Source organism: Belonocnema kinseyi, chromosome 8 (genome assembly GCF_010883055.1).
Source record: "Belonocnema kinseyi isolate 2016_QV_RU_SX_M_011 chromosome 8, B_treatae_v1, whole genome shotgun sequence".
Classification (NCBI taxonomy): domain Eukaryota; kingdom Metazoa; phylum Arthropoda; class Insecta; order Hymenoptera; family Cynipidae; genus Belonocnema; species Belonocnema kinseyi.
The window spans coordinates 71,269,797-71,285,214 of record NC_046664.1 but is presented as its reverse complement, the minus strand read 5'-3'; the positions used below and the strand labels follow the sequence as shown (position 1 = coordinate 71,285,214).

At 23.0% G+C, this 15,418-nt stretch overlaps 1 protein-coding gene across 4 annotated transcripts in view; it reads left to right on the top strand.

The window, feature by feature from the left end:
* LOC117178152 (probable phospholipid-transporting ATPase IIB) overlaps nucleotides 1-15,418 on the top strand; it is a 133,984-nt gene that overhangs the window by 10,680 nt on the left and 107,886 nt on the right. For 3 of the 4 annotated variants that reach the window (XM_033369416.1, XM_033369415.1, XM_033369418.1), the window contains exon 2: nucleotides 6,801-6,945. In XM_033369416.1, the coding sequence (XP_033225307.1) occupies nucleotides 6,801-6,945 (145 nt within the window). Of the gene's footprint in view, nucleotides 1-4,143; nucleotides 4,272-6,800; nucleotides 6,946-15,418 lie in introns of all 4 variants that reach the window. The other variant, XM_033369419.1, reaches the window with a different exon arrangement.

Below are 15,418 nucleotides of genomic sequence, written 5' to 3'. Positions count from 1 at the left end.
GTATACCTAAAAAAAATATAACTATCACTGCACAAATTTTGGAAATCGTATCGCTTCTACTTTTGCACAAAAATTGCTTTTAGCATTCGAAATTGGTTCTGTTATCAGTGAATTCTTTAATATTGAAAGCTTCCGAATATAAAACTTGAATTGCTACTGCTTTAAAATGAAAAATTTCCAACTTAGATTTTTTTTAAATAAAAATTTACACATAGAAAATATATCAGAAAACGTCAGAGGGGCTGGGGGGTCGAGGTATTTTCTTACTTGGCAAATTCGCAAAAAAAATCCTGAACATTATCTTTTAAATTATAAATTTTCTTATTTGGTTGAAAATTTAACAATTGCTTTAAAAATACATCCTTTTCAGTAGCAAATTCAACTGTTTTGTTAAAAATTCGTATTTTTGGGTTACAAATTTAACTCTTCGTAGAAAATTAACCTTTTGTTTCAAATTTATATTTGTTGCAACTGAAATCTTTTTTGGATGAAAACTTTGATGAAAATTTGTCTTTTTGATTTAAAAGTTTATATTTTTAGAAATATTGCATCTTTCTTGGATAAAAATGTAACTGTTTTGTTGAAAATTAACTGTTTCCTAGAAAATGTACTTTTTGTTTAAAACTCGTATTTTTGTGATAAAAGTCTGCTGAAATCTTTTTGGATGAGTATTTAACTTTTTTGTTGAAAATTTTTTTTTTTTTTTATTAAAAAATGTACGTGTTTTACTCAATTCTTCATTTTTCTTGGACAAAAGTGCAACTGTTTGGTTGAAAATTCAACAATCTTGTTAAAAATTCATACTTTTTGGTTAAAAATTCGACTATTTAGCAGAATATTAATTTATTGTAGACAATTCGTTTTTTAGTGTTGGAAAGTGAAATAGAATCTTCTCGGCATGCAAATTTGACTATTTTTCTGAAGGTCTTAAAAAAAATTAATCTGTCTTAGAATAAATTACATCTTTCTTGGATAAAAATGCAACTGTTTGGTTAAAAATTCAACAATTTTGTGAAAAAGTCATACTTTTTGGTAGAAAATTCTGCTGTTTTGTTGAGAATTTACTATTTTTTTTATATTCAATAATTTGACGTTGAAAAGTGAAATGAAATATTTTCTGGATGAAAATTCAACTACTTTTTGAGACAAAAATTCTTTTTAAATAAAATTTCATCTGTTTTAAGAGAAATTTCATCTTTCTTGGACAAAAATGCAGATGTTTGGTTAAAATTTAAACTATTTTGTTAAAAAGTCATACTTTGTGTTTGAAAATTCTACTGTTTTGTTGAAAATTAAACTATTTCGTAGAAAATTTGCTTTTAGGTTAAAATTTACATTTTGATGTTATGTTTTTCAATTATGCTATTATTTAGCTTAAAATGCGTAATTCAAATTTTTTACATTAAAAATTTTCCATTTAAAGTTTTTATTTTAAGCTTACATTTTTAATTTAAAATTTTTTTAAATTCTTTCTTAAAGACTTGAAGAAATAAAAAATAAAAGCCTTTGATGTTGGAAATTTTTGATGAAAAACATTTTTATTCAATAAACAATTAATTTTTTTTAATTTACCGTTACTTTAAGTAATAAAAACTGAACAAAAACGACTTTACAACACGATTTTAAACCAGTTCAAAATTTAAGAATTTTCAGATTTTAACGTTAAAACTTAAACCGTTTCAATTTGAAAGTCTTAGTCATTAAACAAATGTGAATGTGTGACTGAAAATTTATAAACTATTTCCAACTTCAAAATAGCTTTATAATAATATATTCTTAATTAAAGGATTTTGTTGAATTAAAAATATCGTTTCAGTCTAAAATATTCAGTTTTTAGCCCATCAAATTTGAAATTTTTAATTTAAAAAAAGTTCTATTTTTGAATATTTGGCAATAATTGAATTTTTATTTAAGGAAAATATGAATATTACTTTTTGTTGACTAGGAAAATTGAAAAACTTGACCCGAAAATGACCGTAAATTTGAAATTGTCCGCTGAATGACCACCCTGTTAATTAAATTAGTAGAACAATTATCATTTTAAATCTATTTACAATTAAATGCCTTCACAGGGTGGCCTCCGGACCGGGGAACCGGGAAATGGCAGTGATTTTTTTTAGCGGAAATTTTACAATTTTGTAGAGGAAAAATCTGTCCACGTTCGATTTCAACAGTTTTTAAATAATTAGTTGAATTGTTACGTTTTTCCATTATACTATTATTTAGCTTACAATGCATAATTCCAAATTTTTTACTTTAAAAATTGTCCATTTAAAATTGTTATTTTTAACCTTACATTTTTAATTTAAAGAATTGGTAAATGCTTTCTAAAGACTTGACAAAATAAAAAATAAAAGCCTTTTATGTTGGAAATTTTGCATAAAAAACATTTTTATTTAATAAATAATTTTTTTTTTAATTTACCTGTACTTTAAGTAATAAAAAGTGAACAAAAACGATTTGATAAAACGATTTTAAACCAATTCAAAATTTAAGAATATTCAGACTTTAACGTTAAAACTTAAACGGTTTCAATTTGAGAGTCATTAAACAAATGTGAAGGTGTGACTGAAAGTTTATAAACTATTTTTAACTTAAAAATAAGTTCATAATAATATATTCTTAATTAAAGGATTTTATGAAAGTTAAAATATTGTTCCAGTCTAAAATATTCAATTTTTAACCCATTCAATTTAAAATTTTTGATTAAAAAAAAGAATAATTATTGAATATTTAGGAATATTTGCATTTTTATTTAAGACAAGTAAGTTGAAACCAAATATTTAAAAGTAAACAATCTTTAACTGAATTGTTTGACATAGAAAACTTGGAATCGTTAAAATTTCGAAGAGCCTTTAAACTTTGAACGTTACAATTTTAATTGTTGTATTTGAAAAATGCTTAATTCGTAAGTGAAATTTTTAAATTTTGATGTATAATTTACAAATTAACATTTATAGAAAAAAATGTTAGTATTTTTACGAGATATTAAGAATTTTTTAACAGATTAAAAATTATCATGTAAATTTTAGAAATTTTTCTTAAAATCTTCTAGAATATTTTTTGAAAATGTTGTTTAAACCTTTAAAAAACTTTTTAAATTTTCTCTTGAAATAATTTTTCAAAATGAAAAATTATTTTTAATTTTTCTATGAATCTTAAGAAAATGTTTTTATTCTTTTGAAGCCTTTCACAATTCTTGAAAATAATTTAATTTTTTAATTTAAAATCTGCGAAAATCTACATTTTGTTTTATATTTGGCTATCATTTCAAGTTTTACATCAAGTTTGAATCATTTCAAAACTTCTACATATCTCTTAAAATTATTCAAATTTCGCCTACAAATAATAAATGTTTAATTTTTATTTGTACATCCAAATTTTTAAGAAATTTTCTAAAATTTTCAGGATTTTCTGAAAATTTTAGAAAACATTCAATTAATTTTGACAGATATTTAGAAGTTCTGAAAACATTTCCAAAATAATTTTAAATTTAAAATAAATTTAAAACAACTTCTACATTTTTCAAGATTTTGAAATAAAGTTTCTAGGCTTTCCAACGATTTTTAAACTTCCATAAAATTATATAGTTTTGAAAATTTAAAAATTCATTGATTGATTTTTTTAATTTAGAGCATTGAAAATGATAGCGTGGATTTATATTTTTTTATATTGAAAAATCTCAGTACCTTTAATTTTATACGCGTTAATTATGTAGCATTTGAATGTAACATTTTTAAATTAAAAACTTCAATTTCAATTTTAAAAGTTCAAAATTTAACAGTTCCGCTTTAAGTGCTTTCATTGGCTGCTCAGTTTTTATTACCTCAAGTGGAAAATTTTTTAGCTTTAGGAGTTCCATTTTTAAAATTTAATTGATCGTGAAAAATGTTTGCTAACCGGGATATGGACGAAAATTGATTTCGTCGATTAAAACGGCCACCCTGAAATTGATTTGAATAAATATTACTTAATAAGAAAAAATTACTTAAATCTCATTATTATTGAATGCTCGTAAGAATTATATTGACATTTTGAAAACATGCTATTCAAAAATATGCAATTAATAACACTTTAAACGCACTTAAGAAACACTAATTAATGAATTAATTCCAGTGTTCCTTTCTCTAATCTTTATTTCAGAATTGCAGTATAATATTTTATAATTAAGGGAAGCAGCTGTGTTGCACAATTTAAATTACAAGTGTAACAATGAGAGAGGGAGCTGTACCAAAAATCGTTGAAACAGAACAAAGAAGCAAAATGACGATGTAAATAAGTAGAAAGTATTCTGGTAAAAGGGCGTTAATAATCACTTCTACGCTTGTTTTAGAACACTTAAAATTCTCCGGTCTAGAAGGGCTTTTTTTCCTCTTTGAATTCCAAATTTAATATCCCCCTCCGAGGTACTCAGAGTTATATGGGCTTGCTTTATTTGCTAAGAAAAATAAAATATTTGTATGGAACTTTGGCAAGAGGTGGATCGATCATCTTGCTTTGAGATAATTCATGGAAAGTATCCCTCTCTTGCTGATCATTTTCATCAAGAAGGTAGAAAGTTGAGTTGTAGATCTTTGAATCTTCTTCTAAAATCTAAATTTTAGAGTTGTAAAAAACATTTTGTAATTTTTCTGTATTTTATTATATTTCTTATTATTTTTTTATTTACTTTTAGAAAAAATTCCAAGCTATAGTCAACTTGTCTACAGTTTGTAACTGGTGTGAATTGATACTGCTTGAAATGCTTGACACTTTCTTCCAATTGAACAAAAAATCCATTAGTATGCAAATGCTTGAAATTTAAAGTTTTCCAGATGATCTTTTAATCGATGCGACTAATTTAAAACAGGGTTTTTTCTCACCTGAAAAACCTGGAATGGTCAGGGAATTTTCATATACCTGGGGGAAAAAAACCTGGAAATTTCGGGTCATTTTTTCGAGAACGTGTTTGAATTTCTTTGAATATTTAATATAAAATAACAATGTTTCTTCATTTGTAAAGGTAGCCTTATATTGCTGGATTTAACTATTTTCTTGAAACTGAGTTTTTGTTGTTGTTGAAAATTCAACTATTTTTGTAGAAATTTTCGCATTTTTTGGTTGAATTCAAATATTTTTTATTCAAAATTAGAAAAAAAATTTTTTTTTTTTGAGAATTCATATTTTCAAGTTGAAAATTCAAATTTTTTGTAGAAAATTGATCTGTTTAGCTTGAAAATTCAACAAATTGGTTGCAACTTTTTCTTTTCCTTGCCGGAAAAATCTATCTTAGTAGAGAATTTAACTTTTTGTGGAAAATTTGTCTTTGGTTCAAAAATTAATCTTTTTTGGTTGATAATTCAACTATTTTATAGAAAACTCACATTTTTTGGTGGAATTTAACTGATGATTATTTTAAACTAAATCCTTATTATTATTATTTTTAAATATCAACTATTACGTTAATGCTAAAAATTAATTTTTTGATTGAAGATTTACAATTTTAGTTGAAAAATCATCTTTCGGATTAAAATTATTTGATTGAAAATTGATCTTTTTAGCTGAAAATTCAAGTTTTTGTTTGAAAATTAAGGTGTTTTGTTGAAAAATCGTCCTTTTAGAATTAAAAGTCGCATTTTTTGGTTGAATTCAACTATTTTTATTCAAAATTTAAAAAAAAATGTAGTTGAAATATCAACTATTACTATTTTTGTTGGAAATTCTTATTTTCTTAATGAAAATTATTTTTGAAAATTAAATTATTTTATTATTATTATGAAAATTAAATTCATTCGTTGAGTCAAGATTCATAATTTAAATTGAAAACTTATCTCTAGTTTAACGTTCTTCTTTTCTTTAAATTAATTTTTTATAATGAAAATGTAACTATTTCTGTTAAATATCCCATCATTTGAATTGTAAATCTATCTCTTTGGTTGAACATTCACTTTCCTAAATGGGAATTTAATTATTCAATTTTCGGTTGAAAATTTTACTTTTTTAGTTGAAAATTAATGTATTTTGTTTAAAATTTCACAGTTGCTTTTGGAGGTCTATCATATTAGTAAACAATTTATTACTTGGGTTGAAAATTTAACTATTTTGTTTAAAATTCTTTTTCTCTTGATTGATATTGAATTTTTTAAATTGAAAATATTCATACTTTTAGTTGAAAATTCATGATTTTTGTTGAAAATTAATTTATTTTAGTCGTAAATTCATAATTTTCGTTGAAAATTAAACTATTTGGTTGGAAATTTATTTTATTTTTAGTTGAACATCGGATTTTTTGTAGAAAATTCATCTTTTTAGTTGAAAATTAATCTATTTGGTTATAGATTAATTTAAATCGTTGAAAATATAATATTTTTACTTGAAATGGTAGGCAAACATCAATTTTACGTAAATATGCACTGAATTTACAGTATAGGAAAATAAAATTAAAATTTGTTACAATTACTATTCAAATTCATTTTAAATTCCTTTAAACCTTTCTAAATTGAACGTATTAGGTATTTTCTCAAATAAAAAAACAGTTATTTAATTTTCCATGTTAATAGTGCTATTTTTACACAATTATATATTTACAAAGTTTGAAAAACATTATTTATAATAGCAAAAATGCGAAATACTTTAATCACTCCGTTCTATGAAAAATGATATGAAAAATATGTAATTTTCAGGGTATTTTTTTCCAGGGTTTGAGAAGACCCCCTATAGAATGATTTTTAGAATCACAGTCTGGACCACTTTTTATTTAGTACGTTGCTTAATTGGTTTCGAAGGAATTTAAGAAAAAATGTGTCGTAATATTTGTTTAGGTGTTGCACCTGGATGTGGCGGCGATGTTGCAGAGAGCGGGAGCTTCGAGAAAGAATAATACACATTGGTCAACCGATACAAAATAAATTTCCCACCAATGTCATTCGAAATCAGAAATATAATGTCATCACATTTCTTCCACTGGTAAGTAAAATAGAATCAATTTTACGCTCTCCCTGAGAAATATAGTAATTTTTAATCTTTTTTAAGAATTAAATTATTTATGATTGTTATCTAATTTCAATCGTAACAAATATTTCGATTTAAAATGTCTTTAAAAATAGAACGATAGTCAGGAATTTTGAAAAAAAAGTGACAAAAATCAGGAAATTTATAATATTTTAAGGTATTTCATTAAATTCCAAGGAATTTTCAAGAGTTTAGAAAAATTGCAAGGAATTTAAAAGGATTTTAAAGATTCCAAAGGATTTTAAAGATTTTAGGCTATTTTAAAAGGTCCCAAGGCATTTTCAAGAGCTTTAAAGAGTTTCAAAAGATTTAAAAAAAATCAGATAATTTCGAATGATTCCAAAGCATTTTCTATTGATTTCAAAAATTTCAAGAAATTCCCAAGGTTTCAATGATTTTAAGAGGTTTAAAAGATTTTTATGGTGTTTTAAAACAAATTCGGAATATATGGATCAACTTTATATGCCCTATAGCTCAATTTTTCAGCATATTTTTAATATACTAAGGGATTTTAATGGATTTTAAAGAATTTATTCACAATAATTGAGTGATTTTAAGGAGTTACAAATATTTGAAAGTAGTTCCAAAGATTTGGAATATTTTAGAATATTTTAAAAGATCCCAAGGATTCTTTAATTAATTTCAATAATTTGAAGGAATTTATAACAAATTTAAATATTTCCGGATATTTTTCAAAATCTTAAAGATTTTTCAAAAGTTTTGAAAACTTTAAGTGATTTCAAAAAATTTTGAAGTGATACTTAAAATATCTTACGATATTAAAAAAAAATTCAAAAGAATTGTGAATAGATTTCAATCATTTAAAGTTATTCTAAAGGATTTGAAATATTCTAGGCTATTTTTAAAACATCAAAGGAATCTTCAAGAGCTCTAAAAAGTTTCAAGAGATTTCAAAAGATGTCAAGGAATTTCGAAAATTGCCAAGGATTTAAAATATTTGTGGATATTTTAAAATCTTCCGAGGCATTTTAAATTGACTTAAAAATTTTCTATACATTTTCAAGGATTTTAATGATTTAAAAAAATCAAAAAAAAATCACGGGGTTTCAAAACATCCCGGAAAAATGTAACTATTTCATATGGCCAAGGTTTTAATAAACATGATCAGATTTCATATATGTAATTTCACGGGATTTTATAATATTTTAATGGATTTCAACGATTTTATTCACAAGAACTGAGGTATTTAATAGGATTTTCAAATATTTAAAGATATTTTTACAGATTTTGAAGAATTTTAAAAGATCTTCGAATATTTTAAAAGATTACAATGAATTCATGATTTATTTAAATAATTTGAGGTGATTCCAAAGTATGTTAAACATCAGATATTTGTAAAAATTCCAAGGAACTTTCAAGAGCTTCAAGAAAATTTCAAGTAATGTTTGAAACCAATTTAAGGGCTTGAAATATTTTAGGGTATTTAAAAATATTTCATGTCATTTACATTTTTATTTCAGTAGTTTAATGAAATTTAGAGGGATTTGAAATATTTTAGTTTTTTTTTTAAATATTTCAAGAAATTGTCAAGAGCTGGAGAAAGTTTCAAAAGACTTCAAAGGATTTTAAATATTTTTGGAAATTTTAAAAGATTCCAAGATATTTATAATTTGTTTCAAAAATTTGTTGGAATTTCAAAAGATTTAAAATATTTTAGGATACTTAAAAATATTCCTTGACAATTTTAAGCGATTAAAAAAATGTTAAGGCATTTCCGAGGATTAGAATTATTTTAAGGGATTTTAATAGTTCTCAATAATTTAATCAATTATCCAGGATTTCAGAAAATATCAGATTTTGTAGAATTTCACGACGTTTATTATTTATTCAAAAAAAATTGATGGATTTTAAAGATGTTCAAATATTTCAAGGTATTTCCAAAGATTTTAAAAAATGTCGAAGATTTTATGATATTTTAAAAGATTCCAAGGTAATGTTTAATATGTTTCAATAATTTGAAGGGATTTCAAAGGATTTTAATAACTTTAGGGTATTTCAAAAGTTTTTAAGAATTTTTAAAAAGTTTTAAAAATATTCAAGGGATTTCAAAAGGAATCCTTATTATTCATGCTAAATTCTTTAAAATTCTTTTGAATTCTTTGGTATCTGTTTGCATTTTTTTTAATCGCCGGAATTTTTCTAAATTCACTCAATTCTACCCAATTCCATAGATATTTTGGACTTTCTCTCTTTTTTCTTTTAAGTTTTTTTTTTAATTCATCTTGAATTTCTTTTCTTCTCGCCCTGAACTTTTAGGAGTTCATTCGATTCTTTTTAATTTTCATGCATTTTTAAAAAAATTCATTTTAAAATGACTGAATTCAAAGAAATTTCAGGATGGCCGTTTTAATCGACGAAATAAATTCCCGGTCATTTCCCGGTTTTTTCCAGGTTCGCAAACATTTTTCACGGTCAATGAAATTTAAAAAATGGAACACTAAAGCTAAAAAAATGTCCACTTGAGGTAATCAAAACTGAGCTGCAAATGAAAGCACTCAAAGTGGAACTGTTAAATTTTGAATTTTTAAAATTGAAATTTAAAAGTTTTTCATTAAAAATTTTTTTATTCAAATGCTCAATAATTTATGTATATAAAATTGAAGGTACTAACATTTTTCAATAAAAAAATAAATAAATCCACGTTATCATTTTCAATGCTCTAAATTAAAAAATCAATCAATGAATTTTTAAATGTTCAAAATTATAAAATTTTTAGGAATTTTAAGCTAGAAACATTAAATATTGTAAAAAATTTAACTGAACACTTCTAAAATTAGAAATTCAATTATTTTCTTTTTAAATAGTTTAAACATCCTTGGAAAGCTTCACAATTTTATTTCAAAATATAGAAGTTGTTTTAAATTTGTTTTAAATTTAAAATTATTTTGGAAATTTTTTCAGAACTTCTAAATATCTTTAAAAATGAATTGATTTTTTCTACAATTTTCAGAAAATCCTGCAAATTTTAGAAAATTTCCTTACAATTTGGATGTATAAATAACAATGTAGAAGTTTTAAAAAGATTCAAACTTATTGTAAAACTTGAAATGATAGCCTAATTTAAAACAAAATAAAGATTTTCGCAGATTTTAAACAGAAAAATTAGATTCTTTTCAAGAATTGTGAAAGGCTTCAAAAGAATAAAAACATTTTCTTAAGATTCATAGGAAAATTAAAAATAATTTTTCAAAATGAAAAATTATTTTAAGAAAATATTTAAAAAGTTTTTCAAAGATTTAAATAAAATTTTCAAAAAACATTCTAGAAGATTTTAAGAAAACTTTCTAAAATTTGCATAATAATTTTTCATCTTTTTAATACTCCTAAATGTCTCTTAAAATTACTCAAATTTTTTCTACAAATGTTTATTTGTAAATTACACATCAAAATTTAAAAATTTCACTTACAAATTAAGCATTTTTCAAATACAACAATTCAAATTGTAACGTTCAAAGGCTGTTTGAAATTTTAACGATTCCAGGCTTTCTATGTCAAAAAATTCAGTTAAAGATGCTTTAATTTTAAATGTTTGGTTTCAATTTACTTGTCTTAAATAAAAATTCAAATATTGCTAAATATTCAATCATTAATTTTTTTTTCGTTAAAAATTTCAATTTGAATGGGTTAAAAATTGAATATTTTAGACTGAAACAAATTAAAAATTTTATAAAATCCTTTAATTAAGAATATATTATTATGAAGTTATTTTTAAGTTGAAAATAGTTTATAAACTTTCAGTCACAGCTTCACATTTGTTTAATGACTAAGGCTTTCAATATGTAACCGTTTAAGTTTTAACGTTAAAATTTGAAAATTCTTAAATTTTGAACTGGTTTAAAATCATTTTGACAAATCGTTTTTGTGCACTTATTATTACTTAAAATAAAGATCAGTTTAAAAAATCGAATTATTTAATAAATAAAAATATATTTTATTTTTTATTTGTTCAAGTCTTTAAGAAAGCATTTAAAAATCTTTAAATTAAAAATTTAAACTTAAAAATAAAAAATTTCAATTGAAAATTTTGAATTAGGCATTGTAAGCTAAATAATAGCATAATTGAAAAACATAACAATTCATCTAATTATTTAAAAACTGTAGAAATCAAACGTGAACAGTTTTTTCTTCTACAAATTTGTAAAATTCCCGGTAAAAAAAATGTATTGATATTTCCCTGTTTTTCCCGGTCTAAAAAAATTCCCGGTCATTTCCCGGTTTCTCGGTCCAACGGCCACCCTGAATTTCTCATATTTTTCAACTGTTTTCAGTTCACTTGCATTTAAAAAAATTCATCTTTAATTTTTATGAATTTCATCGAATTATTCTCATGTTCCTTAAATTTCTCTAAATTTACTCAAATTTAACTGAAATCAGTGGAATTGTTTGTATTTTAAAAATCGAATTCTTTTTAATTCAGAAGAACAATATCCAATGTGACATTATTAATGCACATTAGTCACTTTTGGTCACTTTTTTGGTTCAAATAGATCACTTTTTTCAATTAAATTAGATTATGACAGCTCCGAGAATAATAAATTTAAAGTTTATAAATTTAAACTTGTTTTATTCCATTTATTAAAGATTCTATCAGGCCTCGGACTCACTTTAGAAATAAAAAACAATCACCACATCAATTAGGAAGAATCTTTAAAAAAAGAAATTCATTTTTTAATATAAATGATGTATTTTTTAGTCTATAAACGATCAAAATACCTATTTTTTTATCGCATGCTTCTCAGTCGTTTCCCTCTTTCTCATTTTTCCACTTTAAACTGAATTAATAGAACTCAATAAGAAAGTTACAACTTGAATTATCCCGTTGGAAATTCCACAAATATATTAAGAAGTCATATTTCTTGGTTGAAAATCTAATTGTTTTGTTGAACATTATTTTTGTTTTGTTTTAACAATCAATAATTTGATTTATTTGATCAACGATTAACATGGTTAATCGTTGAAAATTATTTTTTTTTAATTTTGAAAATTCAACTTCTTGGCTTGAAAATTCAACTATTTGGAATAAAGTTGAATTACTTTGTATAAAATTCATTTTTTTATATTGAAAATTAATTCTCAATGAAAACTTAACTACTTCACTTTTGGTTGAGAATTGGGCTTTTTCATTTAAAAATGCAACTATTTGTTGAAAATTTTTTCTTTTTTGGTTGAAAATTATTATTTATTTGAACTGAAAATGTAACTATTATTCTAGTTGAATATTCCATAATTTTGGTTAAAAATGCATCTCTTTGGTTAAATATTAATTTTTTTACTAACAATTTAATTTTTTAATTTTGGTTAAAAAAAATCTTTTTTACTTGAAAATTCATCTTTCTTGGTAGAAATTAATTCTCTTGGTTGAAAATTCATCTTTATGGTATAAAATTCAACTATTTCAGTTAAAGGTTTATTATTTTAGTGAAAATTCATCCTTTTGTTTGGAAATAAAATTACTTGGTATGAAAAAGATGTTTTTGCCGAATATTGAAATATTTTGTTGAAAATTTTTTCCTTTTTTGGTTGAAAATCATGATTTGTTCGAACTGAAAATGTATATTACTTTAGTTGAATATAGCATAATTTTAGTTCAAAACTCATCACTTTTGTTGAATATACATTTTTTGACTAACAATTTAATTATGCAATTTTTGTTTGACAAATGATCTTTTTTAGTTGAAAATTCATCTAGTTGGCCATAAATGTAAACAATCCAGTTAAAGATTTACAATTTTAGTTGAAAATTCATAACTTATTTAAAAAATGTATCTATTACTTTGAAGGTCAGTTTTTTGTGGACAGTGATTTTTTAACTTAAAATTTAATTATTTAAGTTTTTGTTACCAATTTATCTTTCTTAGTAAAAGTTAATTTTTTAGTTTTGTTGAAAATTCAACTATTTCAGTTCAAAACTCATCTTTTTGGTTTAAAATTCAACTATTTCAGTTGAAAACTCATCTTTTTGGTTTAAAATTCAACTATTCTAGTAATGTTTCATCATTTCAGTTGAAAATTCATCACTCAGGTTGAAAATTAAACTATTTTCTGGAAAATACGCATTTTTTTTGTTCAACATTAATTTTTCCAACTAAAAGTTTAACTATTCCATTTTTGTTTCAAAATTAATAATTTTTTTATTTTTTGCTCTGTCGTTTTAAAGGATGTTTAAAATGAACGTCATGAATTAAAATAAATGTTTGCGTTTTCCGGAAAATATGAATATTACTTTTTGTTGACCGGGAAAATTGAAAAACTTGACCCGAAAATGACCGTGAATTTGAAATTTTCCGCTGAATTACCACCCTGTTAATTAAATTAGTAGAACAATTATCATTTTAAATCTCTTTAAAATTAAATGCCTTCACAGGGTGACCGCCGGACCGGGAAACCGGGAAATGACTGTGAATTTTTTGAGACCTGGAAATGGCAGTGATTTTTTTTTACCGGGAATTTTACAAATTTGTAGAAGAAGAATCTGTCCACGTTCGATTTCAACAGTTTTTTTAATAATTAGTTGAATTGTTACGTTTTTCCATTATACTATTATTTAGCTTATAATGCCTAATTCAAAATTTTTTACTTTAAAAATTGTCTATTTAAAATTGTTATTTTTAAGCTTACATTTTTAATTTAAAGAATTTGCAAATGCTTTCTTAAAGACTTGAACAAATAAAAAATACAAGCATTTTATGTTGGAAATTTTGGACAAAACACATTTTTATTTAATAAATAATTAATTTTTTTAATTTACCTGTACTTTAAGTAATAAAAAGTGAACAAAAACGTTTTGACAAAACGATTTTAAACCAATTCAAAATTTAAGAATGTTCAGACTTTAACGTTAAAACTTAAACGGTTTCAGTTTGAAAGTCTTAGTCATTAAACAAATGTGTTCGTGTGACTGAAAGTTTATAAACTATTTTCAACTTAAAAATAAGTTCATAATAATATATTCTTGATTAAAAGATTTTATGAAAGTTAAAGTATTATTCCAGTATAAAATATTCAATTTTTAACCCATTTAATTTAAAATTTTTAATTGAAAAGAAGAATAATTATTGAATATTTAGGAATATTTGCATTTTTATTTAAGACAAGTAAATTGAAACCAAATATTTAAAAGTAAAAATTTTTAACTGAATTGTTTGACATAGAAAACCTGGAATCGTTAAAATTTCGAAGAGCCTTTAAACTTTGAACGTTACAGTTTGAATTGTTGTATTTGAAAAATGCTTAATTTGTAAGTGAAATTTTAAAATTTTAATGTATAATTTCCAAGTAAACATTTTTAGAAAAAATTTGTGTAATTTTAAGAGATATTCAGGAGTTTTAAAAAGATTAAAAATTATCATGCAAATTTTAGACAATTTTCTTAAAATCTTCTAGAATCTTTTTTGAAAATTTTGTTTAAATCTTTGTAAAACTTTTTAAATATTCTCTTAAAATCATTTTCTAAATGAAAAGTTATTTTTAATTTTTCTATGAATCTTAAGAAGATATTTTTATTCTTTTGATTAGGCCATCATTTCAAGTTCTGAAAAAATTTCCAAAATAATTTTGAAGTTAAAACCAATTCAAAAGAACTTCTAGATTTCTCAAGATTTTGTAATAAAATTTTGAAGCTTTCCAAGGATGTTTAAATTATTTAAAAAGAATATAATTTAATTTCTAATTTAAGAAGTTTTCGGTTAAAAATTTTGCAATTTTTTAATATTTAATGTTTCTAGCTTAAAATATAATTTTAAGCATTTAAAAATTCATTGATTGATTTTTTAATTTAGAGCATTGAAAATGATAACGTGGATTTATATTTTTTTATATTGAAAAATGTTAGTACCTTTAATTTTATACGCATAAATTATTCAGCATTTGAATACAACATTTTTTAATTAAAAGCTTTTAAATTCCAATTTTAAAAGTTCCAAATTCATATTTTTTTAGAAATTAATCTTCTTAGTTAAAAATTGATCTTTTTGGTTAAAAATTTAATAATTCTATTTAATTAATTATCATTTTAGTTGAAACTTTAACTTTTCTTCTAAAATCCGAATATTCCAGTTAAAGGATTAATTGTTTTAGTTTAAAACTCATTACTTCATTTGAAACTCTAATTTTTTTTGTAATTTAGTTATTTTTTTGTTGAAAATTTTTCTAAACTGAGAATGTGAATATTCAAATTCAGTATTCCATAATTTTAGTTAAAAATTCACCTTCTTGGTTGAGAATTATTTTTTAAATGAAAATTTAACAATTAAGTGTTTAGTTGACTATCTATTTTTATTTTTAGTTGAAAATACATGTTTTGTTAAAAATTCGTCTTTTTGGTAGAAATACAACTATTCCAGGCAAAAATTAACCATTTTATTTGAAACTTCATCAGTTTGGTTGCTGATTGACCTTTTTTAGTTTT